Below are 17,128 nucleotides of genomic sequence, written 5' to 3' on the forward strand. Positions count from 1 at the left end.
GCGTATCGGTTACACGCGGCAATCGTTACTGCTTCCGTCGTCACATTGATTGAAACCATATCTCGACAGTTAAGGACACGTCTCGTAATGAACAGGAATGCGCGAGCGAGTGTCAACGCGCACACGTGCAGTAATTTGCGAGAATCGCGAGCGTGTATTTACGCGGTGACTGTATTTGCAATGTTAATCGCGATAAGTGGCACGCCGCCGCAAAGTTTTACTTCTTCACGTGATGACGAAACGGAGAATCGCGTCGCGTCATGTCTATAAGTTGATCAACGCTCGTTTTCACGTTCTGAGTTCTATCCTGATTGTATTCGGGCCTGTTTGCACCTTTCTCCGAGTTTTTCGTCGATCCCACACATTTCCCCGAGAATACCCTCCGCCATTGTTTTAATGCGAACCTATTTCCCTTTCGCGCGCTTCCGATAGAAATGTTCTCGCCCTTCTCACGGCTGTGACGGAAAATCGCGAAGGTGAATATCACGTTGCGAAAGTGCCGCGGGTCCGAGTGAATACGTTATCAATGTGAGTGAACATCGGGCAGATAATTCCAAACATGTACTGATAAAAATCCGCTGAATATGTGTATATATAGTGCAGTGTATGTTTATTCAGTCATTCTCACTATGTGTGTTTTACTGAGTTGATTGATCAAGCTGTGCGGACTAAACGCTGAGAAGCTTGGCGCTATCGAGAGAGCTTGATTATCTTATCGAGAAGTAAGCTTTTGAAATCTCTATAAATAAAACAGTAAGTACGTCATGTCCAGTTTTTAATTATTTAATCTTTCGGATCGTATCGTAGTTCCTGTGATTGTAATCATTTATCGTCATAGGATCACGAGAGAAATCACAACGGAAGAAGTATCTGTATCTCGTAATTCCATATCATTTCCTCTGACACGTAATTTACGGTACGTGATATTTTTTATTCGCGGCAAGATTTTCGGTATTAACGGTAACGATCTTGATGGATATCGCCAGATTTCGTAAAATTAGAGATAAAACGTACAATTTGAGATTAAACGACTTAAATATTGCGTTACATCAAATTAACGCTTATCTGAGCCACATTTGCTATATTCAAAAATATCTGTGTTATCATAATAAGCGCAAGAGATATCTTTAATTTTAATTAAAAATATTATCGGACTTCAATATAAATAAGATTGCAAACTTATTAGCATAAAAATATATAAAAGCGTATGAAAGTATAAATTAATTAATTTTATATTTATAAGAAATATCATTTAAAAAAAAGATATAAATCAAAAAGACTCGGTACTCGCCCTACGTGATTGAAGCTATTCTTATAAAAAGTATAGCGCGTTAAAAAAAAAACAATCTAGTTGATACGATCGATACGATGTCGCGGAGACCTAAAGACGTCGGGACTCGTTTAATGAGGAACAGCTGAGACGCGGCTGACAATTGAATCGTTTGACCCGTTTTTATTGGCAGGTTACAGAGCGATCGCGAAGCGGGAAGCTGGCCAGAGCTCATTCGCTCGCGCTTCTGCAAAGTCCGATCAAATCGTATTCGTAGAGCCGAAGTCAGCCGCGGATCACGTTGGTAAAAGAAAATGCATATCTGAATCGCCGGTGCGCGGGCTTCAGCCGCTTCTCTGTGCATAGTGAACCTCGTGCACTTCCCCGACGATCCGTCACCGCGGCGAAATTTATTTTTTCGGCACTTAGAGAATTCAACGGCCGAGCGGCACGAGAGACACCTGGCCAAACGAGATCGCCACCGAGGTCGAGCGCCGGTGACGACGACAACGACGACGACGGGCTTCTATTTTGAGTGCTGGGAAGCGGGACTACATCACGTCGAGCGCAGTCGCCTCTTCAGCTCGCCGCGTCGGATATGCTCGCGACTGACCGGGACAATGACAAGATCGCCACGATAACCGGTGAGAACACTCGGCCCTTTTAGTGAAATGCGCCCAACGGTACCGAGCCCGAGCCGGCATACCGCGGCATTTCCGGACGATCGTGTAATTTATTTGTGCACGCGCGCTGACGACTGGTATAGCTTTCCGCGACCTAAAAGTTCCAGGGTTTTCCGCAGGGAATTCTCCCGCCAATTGTTTGCACATGGTGTTTTCGTTGATGCATCGGGCTTGCACAGCTCGACGGTTCGAATAGCGTTTTTGTGAGCGTGCGTATTGATGCGCGAATTGAGTATGTATTTTTGTTTACGCACATGTAGAGATATAAATTTTATTTTCGTCTAATATGACCATCGATATCGAGAGTCGCAGAAGCAATATGGAAATTCACTCAGCGCGATTTCAACGTGCATAATCCGCATGGGTGTGAGTTACGTGCATGTGCGAAAAATTGAAGTTTCAAAGACAAGTGAACAAGCGAAAATACTGTATTTTCACTAAAGTGTGCGTGGACGTATCTTGATAAATAGATTGTGAATTACAAATTATATATAAATTATCGCTTGTGAATTATGTAAATTATTTACTGCAATTGGATATTTTTATTCGCAAGCAACGCGCAGTCTACTGATCCGGACGCTCCGATATCATATTTTTAACCGTTCATTACGTAACGTTCACGTACACAAAACACACGAAGGCTTTCTTCGTTTTTCAGATAATGCAGATAATACTTACGAACCCGCGGACTTCGATAAAGCCATCTCCGCGACCGGTAAGACCGCATTTTTTCTCGACGTGACCGTCAAAACTTACAGCAGTTTCTCGTACTCTCGCATTTCGCTGCTTCATTATTTCAGGTTATGGACTGTTCAACGTGCTGCTGCTGCTCGCGACGTTACCGATCGCGTGGACCGCCGTTTTCGACACTACTTCCGGCGCATTCATCTTGGCGTCAGCCGAATGCGACCTCGAGCTCACGTTCTTCCGGAAAGGTGTCCTCGTCGCGTTTCCTTACGTAGGTACGAGACGCGAATTAAAGTCAACCGACGCGGCGCGCTCGAGTTCTCACGAGACTCAATTTCCCCAGCTATGACAATGACCGCATTCATATGGGACTACATAACGCCTTACGTCGGCTTGAGGACACTGTTCATCCTCGCGCTGTTGGGTGACTCGATCCTGAACATCTTGAGCAGTGGTGTGCAATCCTACTATGTGTTTCTACTAGTCAAGTTCGTCAGCGGTGTTCTGTGAGTATTCTCTCTTTCTCCCTTTATTTTCCTTCTCTTCCGCGAAAAACACGAAAGTCAATCAATCGAACGCGTTCACGTGCATAGTGGCCGAGAAATCTCTTTCAACGAGGATACTCGTGTTGTCAAACTTTCAACGGTGCTTCACTGATTAATAAGGGTACTTTACTGCCGATTTTTTCTCTCCCGAGAGTCCTAACGGGACACGGGAGCATTTTCTCTTTCGCTTCTCCTCGGGACTCTCGCGCGAGCAAGCTCGACCGCCAAAAGCTTATCGCGATCTCCTTTCCCCTCCCTCGCAACCTCACGGTCCGATACGCGCGGTGTGTAACGCGCACATCTATGATTTACAGCGCGGGCGGCCCGTTGGCGATGGTGATGACGTACCTGACGGAGTTTCACTCGGCGAGGTACAAGCCGCGCTTCGCCACGTGGGCCGGATTCCTCTTCGCCGTGGCGAACATCATGCCGGCAGGTAGACACGCGACCGCGCGATCGCGCGATAAGTCTTTCGCAATGCATCGCGGTTATTAATAACGACGTCGCGTTACCCGTTACGAATAAACGCGAATACGCGCGAGAGCTGGCTTCGAGTTACATTCAGGACAGAATGCGAAACCTTGCGAAACCTTCCGAGGAAACATTTCGAGCAAGAAAGAGACGTCAATCTCAGGGAAACGCAACGAACGTGTTCGCGTTGATTTGCAGCCGCGGTTACTTTGTTCCCCTTTGCATCTATGGTTATTGTTAGTATTATTACTATGACGATCGTTTGTTTCCACATGCTGAAATCGACTTGCATTTAAACGCGACCAAGACGTCGCGCCGAGAGTGGCTCACGCTCGCGAAAAGGATCCAGAAGGGATCCCGCCGCGCGCAACTCGCTACAGTTCGTCGTAGCGTCGGGGCTGGCGGAACTAGTTCGAAACTAGATTACGTGTCACTATCGCGGAGTCCTGTGTGTAATAACCAGCGAACTTTACCTAACAACGCGTGCGATGAATCACATTGGCACCGACTGGTTCCAGCTGAATGCGAGAGATATCGAGCGCGCCAAGCTACAAGAAGTTAATTAATTTACTTCCAAGATTATTTGCCGTCGCTTTCTAGCCGCATGATGCGCCAGACGGTGTACGTGTGTGTTTGCATGCGTGTATATTACCGACGTGAATCTGGCAAACAGCTTAATAATAAAAAAAAAAAAAAATTCGCAATACGATTCAATTATACTTCGTTTGTGCCTGTTTGTATACCACTTTTTGTTTCGTTTGTATCTCAAAGGAACCGGAAGTATAGGATCTTCAAAATATGTCGGAAGGTTATTTTCGTACTTCCGGTCCCCTTGAGGTACAAACGATTTGAAGAGAAGTACAGACGGGTACAAACGATTCTCCTTCGTTCGGATGGCGTTGACTGTTTTCGGATATTTTATACTTGCTTGCTGGCAATTTTTTCTCCTGCTCCTATCTTTTTGTTCTTTGAGATACAAATGAAGCAAAAAGTGACACAAACAGTTACAAACGAAATACAATCGAACCGTATTGAAAATTTCTTTTTTTTATTAAGTTGTTTGCCAGGTTCACATCAGGTGTGCACATTCCTGATATACGTATACGATATCTCAATTTCCCCGGCATTAGCGGCGCGTGTTACTTTTTTGCCCGAACAAACTTTTCACCCGATTAAGACTTTCCATATTGTCGTCTATCACGAGGGCGACGATTCTCCGCGAAAAGCTCGAGAATTCGGGCAGACCTCGGCAGGAACCTCTTCTCGAGGGACAAAGAATTAACCCGACGAGATGAGAAGAGAGCAGACAAGAGAAAATATAGGGACGTAGGAACACGCTCGCCTCCCCTTTAACGCGCCTTCGTTAATCCGGCCCGTTAATCAAACACGTTCGCGACCCGACAGCGTTGGGCTTTACGATACTGTCGTTGGATTGGTACATCGACATCTTCGGACGAGGCTACGACTCCTGGCGTATATACCTGCTGATCTGCTCGATACCTCACGTCATCGGCCTCATTATGTCGGCCATGTTGCCGGACAGCCCTAAGCACCTCATGTCGATCGGCAGGTCGGACGCCGCCTTGAGCTTACTCAGGCGAATGTACCGCATGAATACCGGACAACCCCCGGAAATGTTCCCGGTAAGCCGAGTAATTCCGCGACTATTCAACTTTCATCGCGTAATTCGATTTTTCATCCCGAGTGCCGATTTCGAACCGAATTCATTAACGATTGATAGCGGCCGCAGCCGCGAATCCATCTCTCTCCTCCGCTCAATCCATCTCGTTCATTCAGCGCTGTTTTTGACGGAGGATTTTCGCGTGAGCGGGGCAAGGGCGAGAGGAGACGAAAGGGGGGAGAGAGAGAGAGAGAGAGGGAGAGAGAGAGAGAGAAAGAGAGAGAGAGAGAGAGAGAGGGAGAGAGAGAGAAAGGAAAAGAGAGAGAAAGGGAGTTCACACCCCTCATTCTCCCGGCCCCCCGGCTCGGGCAACAACGATATTGCATTATTCGGAGGGCGTTATTATCTTTTAACCGGGCGCGCTTATCGAGCGGACTCGTTGTTTCGGGCTTTAACAAATGGCCGAGAGATATCCTCCGCGACTTCATAGCGCCTCCGCTAGATACAAACGACACGTTTTATTTACGGCACGTCCAGTGAAGAGAAAGATGGAAGTGAGGGAATGAGTGGGAGGGGGCAAAGCGGAAACGGAAGTAGAGAAAGACGCAAATCGCATTTTTCAGGCGAATGAAAACAGTCGCGGACGGAGGTGGGAGGTAGAAGAGGGGTGTGTGTTGCCGCGTCTTTCTCGCGCCTTCTTTTTTTCTCTTCTACTGTAAATTATCGTCTTCGGACGATAAATCTCTATTTTGCGCGTTCGATGACGAACAAACACGCTTGATAAATTTGTCCGTCTCCTCTGCCGCGAGCGGCAATACCACGCGTTATACATTGAGATACCGTCGCGGCAAATCGAACGCATAATTCACCGGGCGAATCGGTAGAGGCAGAGGCAGAGGCAGAGGCGCCTTTCATCGTCCCGCCTTCGTTCTTTCGTTGCAGATAAGGGCGCTGCTGGCGCCGGAAAAGACGCAATCGGCGCGTCCCGTGCTCGAGGCGAGTCTCGAGAAGATGCGCGTCTCGTTGTACAACACGAAGCTGCTGCTGTCGACGGCCTACCTGCCCGCCTTCTGCTTCGTAAGTTTCCTCCAATTTGGAAGTATGCTCGGGTAAGTTGGCGTCGTGCGGGCGACGCGATAACGATCGCGAATCGGGAGAGATCGCGATCCACCGGGGAGGACTGAGGACGATGACGGGCGTTTCGATCGTTTGCGCAGATTCAATACGATGAGACTGTGGGTGCCGCATATGTTCATCATCCTCAACAACTTCGACGCGGATAACTGGACACCTGGCACGAGGCAGCCGACTATGTGCGAGATGCTGGAGCGACGCGCGGCTTTACCGGGCCGTCGTTACCTGAACTGCTCGAATTTCGACGAGGCGTGCTTCGAGGTCGGTAATAGCCGCACGAGGTCAACACGAACCGCGTGTCTTTCTCGTCGCTCGACCCGAGCACGAGCGCGACGTAATGAAGGAACTCAAAGGAACAAAAGGGAAAAGAGAGAATGTAGGCCCGTGAAAGGCGCGCGCGTGCTCGTGCGCGTGATTGTTAGCCACTTCGTTTAACAAGAGCGTAACGTTTTCAATTAACGATGCCGATTTAATTGGTTCGATCGTTAATCAGCCGCAAATGACGAACTTCGCTAGCTATCCTGTCGTAAACGACAGATTCACGTAATAACAATTGCGACGTTGCATTTTCAGTGGACGATCAATCCCGTGGTCTATCAGAATTCCACCATAATCGCGTCGTCGGCGGTCGTGTTCTCGTTCCTCGCCGGATTCATCATGAACACCAAGCTTCGCAAGCAGATCGTAATGCGTAAGACATTGTTGCGTTATTCTCTTCTCCCTTTTCCCCCGTGCGACGTAATTATTATCGTCTCGCGAAAAAACCACAATTGCGCGTTACACGAGTCCCTACAAAACGATGATTCTTTCCCGCCGCATTCAATGCGCGTGATACTCGCGAAGCGCCAACATTTCTCGTCTCGGACAAAAAAACCGGTTCTCAAATTCACTGGGGAGACCATCATGAAAATTAAGGCCGCACACGTTCGGGGACACCCTGTGTTCGTATTCCAGTTATACGCCGCGCAGAAGTGGTTAAGCGTTGTTTTCGCGATCCCACCTCTGGGGAGCAATCCGTAAATTAACGGGTACAACACCATTGTTGCAGTGACGGCCTTCTTGATATCGGTGGCAAGCAGTTTCGGAATAAATTGGGCGCAGTCTCCGCCGTACATGCTGACGCTGGCGGCAGCGGTTATCGTGACGACAAGAATAGCGGGTAATGTCGTTACCGCGGTGAATGTCGACGTTATTCCCGTCCCATTAAGGTAATGCCACGCGAATATAAGCGCGTCTCTTTGATGCGCGCTCGTATCCTCCTCATTCGCTCCCCCCCCCCCCTCTCTCTCTCTCTCTCTCTCTCTCTCTCTCCCTATCTCCTTCTCTCGCTCTCACGCGTCTCTCTTCCGTAACGTAGAAATTAATTGCACCGCGAGCAACCACATGGAGCACGCGCACGCGAGGAAGAGAGTGCGCGCACCGTGCATCTTGGTCTCGGATTTTATCGAGAGATCAATTTTCCACTCGTCCTTTTTACCATAGCTACGTCGTTAACGCGTGAGAAAGGGGGATACGGGCCGTGAGCCGAGATAAATACATCCGCGCGACGGAAATGAATCTTTCGCAGGGCTACCAGCGGCAGCGTTCTCGTGACGATTGGAAATATCGGCGCCATCGTGGGAAATTTGATTTTCTCCGCGCTTCTAGGCGACGAGTGCATCGTCGCCTTTACCGGCCTCGGCTGCCTCTTCACCGGTATGATTAACGCGCATGCCACGTGCAGCGGCCTCATTTGCCCGACGAAGAGTCTAATCGAATATTTTAACATGGATTTCCACGGATTTTCCCGATCTGATTTCTCACCTGTTCATTTTCGCAGTGTGCTTCTGCCTGTCGCTGTTCTTCCCGCAACCCGTGAGAGACTCGCCGAAGAAACTCGCGCAAACGAACAGGTCCGATGTGTGAGGGAGGACAACGCAATAACTCGGGGATCGGCGTGTTTAGGATCGTTGAAAGTTTCATTAAGCGAACAGCTGGCTCTCGCGATTGGGCTGTGATATTTTTCTAAAGGAGCTGTACCGTTATCGAGAGGAGAATGTAACGCGGAATGAGACACAGCGGCGAATAAAAGTGCACGCACCTCTTCACCCTTACGTCGGCGAAGCGGTTGCGATATAATTTTTTTATACAATTCTACGGTCGCGTTTCTTCTTTCTCTCTCTCTCTCTCTCTCTCTCTCTCTCTCTCTCTCTCTCTCTCTCTCTCTCTCTCTCTCTCTCTCTCCCTCCCTCTCTCTCACTTCTCCACAGGCTCTGGCAGGCGCTTCTCGGATCGTTTCGAGACGTCTCGTCGCTTTTTACCCGAGCAACGCGACGATGATAATTCACAACGTACGACGAAACGAGCACTTGCGAGCGTTGCGTAAACGTTCCGTGTAAACTGCGTGGGGAAATCTTTTCTCGACACTGCGATACGACAACGACGATGACGACGACGACGACGACGACGACGACGACGACGACGACGACGACAACTGTAAATGCTCTCGGCATCGGCAACGAGAAACCAGGCACGAGTGTAACGTTATTCCTTACGACGGGGAAAATACCGTTTTACCGGATAGCGTCCTTAATTCCGACAAGCGTCCTTAACAGTCGTCCCTCGTTTGTATGCACGTTAGTATGCACTTGGCGACGCGTTTCTTGGAGTGTCACTATGTTACTCCCTCGACTCCGGACAGGAGGGATAAGGACAAGGGCGAAACGCGAAAGAAAACGCGGCGAAAGACTGAGTCGCCCGAGCAGATTTCACACTTGTGTTTCTTTCTATTTGCAGGTTTCTTTTATTAAACTGCCCCACCCAAGGTCTTTCTATTGTTTGAACGTCGCGCGCTGTAATTGGATTACGTCCTAGAGCATTAGGAGTAACCAACCTTCTTATTTTATCTGCATTTTACATCGCGCGCCCGCGCGCGAGGGCCGGCATCCTCGCGCTTTTCTATTTTCAGGCTTTACATCCTCTTAGCGGAGAGACGAGAGCTGCTTTTAGTTTCGCCCGCGGACGGAATCGAGAAAGTCGCATTTGAATTGGAAAGCGTTTGGCACTTTCCGAATCGTTTGGAATTATTCAAAAATTTCCTCCTCGTCGCCCCGCAACGATAACGAGAGAGAGAGAGAGAGAGAGAGAGAGAGAGAGAGAGAGAGAGAGAGAGAGAGAGAGAGAGAGAAACCCCCTTTCCCTTCCTGCTCCGCCCTTCCCGCCGCCGCTGTTCACATGACGTGCACATAAACCTGAAGGTGAACAGCGAGAGAACCTCGCCTCGCGGCGGGTAGCTCGACAGGTTGATTGCACGTGTCGCGTAAGCCGAGGCCCTCCTCCTCCCCGCGTAATCGGGGTTATCGAAAGTTATTTGCCGCGATAGTTAATTAGGTAGCTGCGAGCAAACTACCAGCGCGAAGCCGCCGGGCGAATTCGCAGCAAAGTTTACCTCTGCCGAATATGCATGAGGGAACCATAGCGCATGCTTATTGCCACTGCAAGAGTTACTTCCGCTACGCCTTGCTTTCGCCCGCAGCATAAACATCCGAACTTGTACGTAATATGTAACACGTACGTGTACAAATGTACAAACGTACGTACATACGCGTACTACGCGTAGATACGCGCGTAGGCAAGGCTTTTGGCAGTTTCTACCGATTTAGGCGCACGCGCGCGCGCGCGATATACTATAGAACGACCGCCGCACGGAATTAAGGTAAGCCGTACAGTTATTCGTCACTTAACCCTTTCGGCCGAGCTCGGCTCGGCGGGATAACGCGACCCGAAGAATGCTTAATGCTCCGCTGGGATTAAAGGCTTTCCATACGTTCTCGGCTTATACGGATGCCGCGCCGACTGCCGCCTCAGGAGGACTAAAATTTTGGAAATTACAACATGCGGAAGACAATGTGTTAATTGCAACAGATAGCGTGTGTAAAATTAGTGCCTCATTTTCGTGGAAACTCACCAATTAGCCAGATTTTTGCCTCCTTTCTTCATGTAGTTCTAGAGTCCTTGATCGAGGGTAAACAAATAATTCTGCTTCTCGAAGTGGAAAAACAAAGCCGGACAGATTGAGACCAAGGTCGCATACTTACGTCCTACTACACGAGTGCCGTCATCATATATCGATGGATTTTGCAGGGATTTTAGTTTTACACCGGTTTTATGAAGGGCAATGTCATACACAAAAAATTCATTTTAGTTAAATAAACAGTAGCAACCGTAGTGAAGTAAACAAATTGAGACGTTGCTCAAAATATCGGAGTTTAGAAATTTTCACAGAATTTCTCGTACTGCTCGGAACATATTTATATATTTTCCAATAATTCGTAAACCGCGCTCTTAACCACGTCGACTCAACGTTACGGTCGATTTAACGATTTAATAACGTTACGCGTCATTGAGAAACAGAAGGCCGAAAGGTCGACATAGATCGATGCGAAAATGATGTACCATGAAGTATAAGTTAACAAATTATGTGTAATAAGACATTAATCTAGGTATGAAATAAAGATGATCCATGAAAACCGCATGGCGCTGCGATTACTCATTGTAGAAATAGAAGCCACGAATGATTGAAAAGTGACAGATGTGCAAATGACAAGTGCCGTATTATCATAAACTAACTGTTCAAATATTAACAACCACACAAAGTGCCATACGTGAATGTCGGTCTTTGGTAACATCTCATTTGTGCAATGACAATAGTCATGATAATAGTATCGCCTGAGACTAAGCTCCATATATATCCGACGGGAAATTTTCAATTTATTCGATCGTTTGTTTCCACCCGTAATTCTAGGCGATACGATTGTTTTCATTGTCGATCCTGTCCGACGTTTCACTCGAATTCGCGAATGCACTGTGTGACACGACATGCAAAAATCTCACACGGGGGAACTATATAACCTCTCTGGTACTCACCAGCTGTCCTCTCGCGTCGAGTTGAAAGACGCGCAGAGAACGGAGCGACTAGAACCCTGACCTGCCGTAACGTGACGAACATCCGACGACTCGTTTCCCCAAGACTTCCTGACACGGTCGCTTCGCGACATCCCATCACTCACTCAATTGCGGGACTCCCGACGACGATTCACACGCGGCCGTCTCTCTCTGATGAATCGGAAGCACAGTATGAATATCCGCACTCCTAATGGCTACCACGCGACAAATCTGTTCTAACCGACGTCATCATCTCTCACGATGACTCGATCGCGGGGCACTCGTCGGTTCGGCGGCGATTCCAGCGACTCGACGACGTAGCGTTGAAACAAACGCACAACGCTCATTCCCGGAACAACGACAGACACGCGCGAGCGCGAGTCGAAATTGCGAGAAACACGGAGCGGACACTTCCCGAGAAAAACCGCTTCGTCGCGTCATAATGGCCGCTCATGCACACTGAACGTAGGCACATATCTCGTAACGATTGCGATTCTCGAAATATCAAGATGGACGGTTTTCGGGCGGTCGCCCGCCCGAGACCACCAAACAGACATCACGCCGTGTAGGGTGACGAGAAGCCCGAAATGACTCCGAAATGAATATCTCTAGGATATGTTAACGATTTTATAGCGATACCTCCGACCGCTCCGGCCAATGCACGTTCTATACTTTCTACAGTGCTGCGACTTTATGCGATTTTATGATACTTTGCTGCGAGACGACGCCGACGGGAGAACTTACTTATTCACTTCGGCATTCCTAGAGATAATAGACCTCCTCGCGACGGCTTGACGGCGTAAATCACCGGCGATTTCAACTCTGAACTGTCGTAACGCGAGGAAAGCGTGGGTCGTCAGCCGGCACTCTCGACGATCTGTCCTGCGAAATATGCACTTTCGTCAGTCGTACGATGACGGTATTTCACTCCGACGAATGCGCGACACTTACTCTTTCGGTACTTCCAACGATGACCCGCGCGCTATGCTTGCCCTGAGCACGCCAAAAAAGGAGATGCAGCGCGAATTCGTGCACTGCTTGAACATAACACAGAGATCGACGTTGCGAAGTAATCGATACTTCCGACGCAGCGCTGCCGAGCACGCTGTGACATAGACGTATAATCACTATAGACCGCGCGCATTCGGCCGAAAAGTCGTCAAATATTAGAAAGAGAGAGCATGCTTTGGGGCGGGGTTACATTCTGTCTTCTCTGATAATGTTTGGAGTGAGGATTACTTGTATTGTTCCACTCTCCTCTACCTTCCCTTTTCCACCCCCACCAAAGGCTTCTTCACTCTACCACGCGTCTTTAGAAAAAGACAAAATGGTACCCGTACAGCAACCATCTCTTTCTAATTTCTGACGCATTCTAGCAAAGGGAAACGTTGAGACCGCGCGGTCTGGATATTATACGTCTATGCGCTGTGAGATATTACGGTGTACTTACGGTGTATTTTCGATTTAATTATTTGTCAAGAATCGATGCAGCTAAGTTGAAGCAATCTCAACAGAGCGAAATCTCAGAATAAAATAGAATAAAAATAGAGAAATCGAGAAAAGATGGAAACATTTATCTCGATTATTAGATTTCTCATAGCTGCACTAAGTTGCACTGTTTGTACTCAAAATAACATAGTGTAAATTCGACATTCAATAGAAGAGAGGATATGAATAGATCACGAGAAAGAGAGAGAGAGAGAGAGAGAGAGAGAGAGAGAAATGAATAGATCGCGAGATATAATTTAGCAAGTATGTTTACAAAGGACAGACGTATTATACTGAAGCTACTTACACGATCGATCGTTCTCAAAGGTCCCCACGAAACAAAAGTTCAAAGTTGAACGTGCTAATCGGCGGTGTTCCATGTCGTCTCGTAAGTACAATTTGTTGTATCCTTTTACGTACAATTTAAGAGATGATTTCACATAAATTACGTTCCGGACGAGACAGCACGATTCGGCCGTCATTATCTCTGAACAGGGCGAGCGCGTTAACGATAAACTTCGTTAATTTTATCTTCGATTTAATCCCCGTTACATTTAACGCGCTATTTCATCCCGTGATCGTATAATACTCGCGTTATATCGCATTATTTTATCGCGATGAATATCGCGGCTCGCTTTATTAAACGCATTAATTAAAGGCAAACATATCGGGGATGAAGAGGCGTTTATATGTGCATTGTTTGCCGTGTGTAATACAAATTGATGACACGTAACAATGTTATTCCCGTAATTGTTTTATCCCGCATGAAAATGAACAAGATGCGCGCCGTATAATCCGGCCGAGTGATTGACGTACTCGACGATGCGTCCCGCATTGTCAACAAAATACAATGACTTTACTGAATATCAAGCAAAAATGAAATTTTTATCGATTTTGTTGCTTTCATCGTCGCGATTCCCTTAGCGGTGGTGGCACCTGGCAGGAGATTTGGAACTACTTTCTGGTCCGATCTCTTACCATTGAAACAACGAGCTCACGCGCTAACGTTTCTACTTACTCAATATCGATACAGAAGTATCACTCTCTATGCAGCACTCTCACAGTGCAGCGTATGCAAATTTTAATTATCAGTGCAAATAACCGATAAGAGAGGCTTTCAAGTCTCATAATATTATAGTAATTTACATTAAACGATATAGCGAGAGAAGACCCGCTAGAAATAACGGGTTTAAATCTCGACCCTCGTACCTTTAGTTCCAAGTTTTCCGCTACGAGCCGCCACCATGTGTGCTGACAGCACTCGAGACTGTAGTACGACTCAACGATAAGTCGACCGACGAATCTCTATGTAACACGACTTATTATCGGTTGATCAATCTTTCAATTTAGGAAAATGGCGATTTCAGAATCGCGCTGCGTCGAGGCCTGTCGATTCAGCGGCGGATCAGAGGGATCAGAGGAATTTCTCCGTTACATTTTTATGGTGAGTATCTTCTTGCGGACATGTTTAATTCGCGGAAATATATGCATAATCAATTTCGCGTCAATGAACAACAGGTGGGGAAGATGAGCATTTACGTGGCGAGCGCAACGGAGAATTTGGCGGGAACGTCGGGGACATCGTTAGCCGATGCTCATGAACTGGTCTTCATCAGGTACGACGTTTACATGTGTAATTGAATAATTGGGCGCAAGGAACGCGCCCGACATCCGTACGTCGTAAATGTACGCAGCGAATATCTCGTCGCCATCGACAATCGGGTCGACGATGCGGCGGCGCGTGCGAAACGTTGCAGCGGGATGTTTAATTAACATGGCCACGAGAGATTTATTACTGGCTACACGGGCGCGCGAGAATCTTCGCCTCGATATAAAAGATGCATTTCACCTGCGGTGAAAACGAGAGAACCGGGACGTTCCTCGGTAATGAAACGCAAAGGGGAAAAATACGCGGTGGAATTACACGGCGCGACTGGGGAGGCGCGCAAGCTGCGTTTTAATTTTCGCTGAAACATTTCCGAGAGTGGGACGACGAGCGCCGCTATCTCATCCCGAGGTCCTCTCTCTGTCTCTCTCCCTCGCGTCGCGCGGCGTCTGTCTTCCTCGCTGAGAAAAACGCGGGAAGGGAGCTTAATGTGATTCTCCCGCAGCGAAGTGGCGCGAGTGTTTAGCGCTTTGCATCAATGCCAAGTTGAGTGCGCGAGTCAACCCTTTCGTCGCCAGCGATTCGGCTTTTCAAGAGAACGCGTGAAAAATAACACCGGTTTGACGCGGCGATTTATCTCTCCTTCTCACTCCCTCTCTCTCTCTCTCTCTCTCTCTCTCTCTCTCTCTCTCTCTCTCTCTCTCGCTCTCTCTCTCTCTCTTCAAGTTCCTTTTCGCGAGAAGAAGGAAAAGTTTCCACGAGACACACCGGGGTCTCTTCGAGAAATTCTCGCAATCGCTCAGCTCGCAGTCGCTGCGAGAGTCATTCCGAGAGTGAAAACTACCGAAAGCGACGCGAGTTTTCGTTCGACATTTGTCTTTTCTCTCGCTCGTAAATCAGAGTCACACGTTTAAATGAGGGGAAAGCAAACAGACAAACAAACAAGCAAGCAAGCAAGCAGAAAGACACCTTGCAACTGTTGCAACATTCGCGAATCTGATTTGCATATGTTCCGCAAAGAGCTGTGCGCGCCGATCGCTCTTGGAAAATCGCCGAGCCGGTGTAACATCGCGCGCTTTCCAAAGTTTCTCGCGGTCACAATACCGCGGGCAGTGAGTCCAGTCTTATCCGCGGTGGAATCGCGCACGGTATTAAACTTAGCGTAGCCCGCTAAGCTATTTCGCTATGAATAATTCACGAACGCGCGTCCGAAACAATGCGCGCCGCGCGCGTTCGCCAGCGACGGACCTCGCTCGTCATTCAGGAGATTAGCATTTTTATTCCGCGACGTACATTCGCGTTGCGATGCGGAGAGCCGCGCGACGATACAATTCAGCGTGGCCGCGAGAACGATCTCGGTCGATCGATCCCCGTTCGAACCGTCGTTTGTTAGATCTAATCTAACCGCGCTAACAATAGTAAATTATCTTACAGCCGGACTCCTCTCTTCCTAACGTCGTGACGCGCCCGTTGACGTTTCACGTCGCCCGTCGCCGATCGATCCCGCGCGAGTCGGCGATTCCAAGCCCGTTTGCCGTAGCGCTCCCTAATACCGAAATACGTCCAATGCCATGGCCGACTGTGAATCACGCGACGCGTCGTCACGTTGTTATCCTGGGGGATAATACCGCGAGAAAATCAGGACAACCGTCGCGGATATTCGCGCGGGGAAATTCCTCACGCGAGAAGTTCCGCCACGGAAAGGAATGCGACAGATCGATTTCTTCGCGTAGCACCTGAATAACGCGTGCCGTAAACGTGTCCCGTGTTACGAATCGTAAATTAAGCTTACAATACGGCCGCGCGCGGTCATTAAAAGCGCAATATCTTCAACTCGTAAACACTGATAACACGTGCGAAACAGCCGGCAATTGATCCTCTCTCCTGCTAATAAAACGAGATACTACGTGCACGAAGAATGTCCGATGGTTACGCGTGCGGTTTGAAAAATTTCCCGAAAGAGAAAGGGAAAAGAGGAATGAAAGGAAAAATTAATCAGCAGGCTGAAAAAAGTGATACTTCGAGCCATTGTCGAATCGAGATATCGACTTTCTTGGAAAGTGCGCGAAAGAATTATACAAAGCCGCGGAAAATCGCGAGGCGCTTGAATCAAGAGAATGGGACGTTCAAATATATTACCCGGAAATATTATTATTCTAAACTGCACATTTATCTTTCGAGTTGATAAATAATCGTAAATTTTCGGGATAACGTTCCACATTTCGCGAAATATTTCTGATTTCTTTTTCTGTTTTTCGCGATATTGTTTCGACTGGCGAGAAATGCGCCAGAAATTCTTCGGCAAAAATTCATCTTCCATTATCTCCACGTCTCTCTCACTTCTCTCACTTCTGTTATATGTTCTGTTATATCAAAGATATAGTATTTTTTTCGCAGTTTCGCATGTTAAGCTGACCTTACTGACACAATCATCTCTGACTCTTGACAAAGGTATTTGTGTCAGATATAATTCATTTTGAAATAACTGGGTATATATAGCGAGAAAAGATATTCCTGTTTTTTCTACAGTAATAATATGTCATTTCGCGCATCTTATTTCACGGCATGTATATTCGCATTCGTCGTCAACGACGCAAATTGCAAATTGGATTAGTACGCAACATGTAACAACAAATTCAAGAACAAATCTAAATTCAATTCAAACTGATATGAATTAAGCGAACTAATATCAACTAAACA

The 17,128-nt window shown here is 47.6% G+C and overlaps 1 protein-coding gene across 4 annotated transcripts; it reads left to right on the top strand.

The window, feature by feature from the left end:
• Nucleotides 1-531: 531 nt before the first annotated feature.
• Nucleotides 532-8,544, top strand: LOC105180786 (synaptic vesicle glycoprotein 2B). 4 transcript variants are annotated; one of them, XM_025300262.1, is made up of 13 exons: nucleotides 614-722; nucleotides 1,464-1,574; nucleotides 1,700-1,914; nucleotides 2,612-2,668; nucleotides 2,754-2,915; nucleotides 2,984-3,146; nucleotides 3,500-3,621; nucleotides 5,061-5,299; nucleotides 6,220-6,386; nucleotides 6,495-6,672; nucleotides 6,985-7,102; nucleotides 7,460-7,619; nucleotides 7,979-8,544. In XM_025300262.1, the coding sequence occupies exons 3-13, from the start codon at nucleotides 1,869-1,871 to the stop codon at nucleotides 8,406-8,408; spliced, it is 1,842 nt and encodes a 613-aa protein (XP_025156047.1). In that variant the 5' UTR covers nucleotides 614-722; nucleotides 1,464-1,574; nucleotides 1,700-1,868; the 3' UTR covers nucleotides 8,409-8,544. The 4 variants fall into 4 exon arrangements, with proteins under 4 accessions (XP_011135567.1, XP_025156047.1, XP_011135405.1 ...); XM_011137433.3 differs by having other exon boundaries at nucleotides 615-722; nucleotides 1,464-1,914; nucleotides 7,979-8,106; nucleotides 8,231-8,542; XM_011137265.3 differs by lacking the exon at nucleotides 1,464-1,574 and having other exon boundaries at nucleotides 532-722.
• Nucleotides 8,545-17,128: the final 8,584 nt, after the last annotated feature.

Source organism: Harpegnathos saltator, unplaced genomic scaffold (genome assembly GCF_003227715.2).
Source record: "Harpegnathos saltator strain DR-91 unplaced genomic scaffold, Hsal_v8.6 scaffold343, whole genome shotgun sequence".
In the NCBI taxonomy this organism is placed as follows: domain Eukaryota; kingdom Metazoa; phylum Arthropoda; class Insecta; order Hymenoptera; family Formicidae; genus Harpegnathos; species Harpegnathos saltator.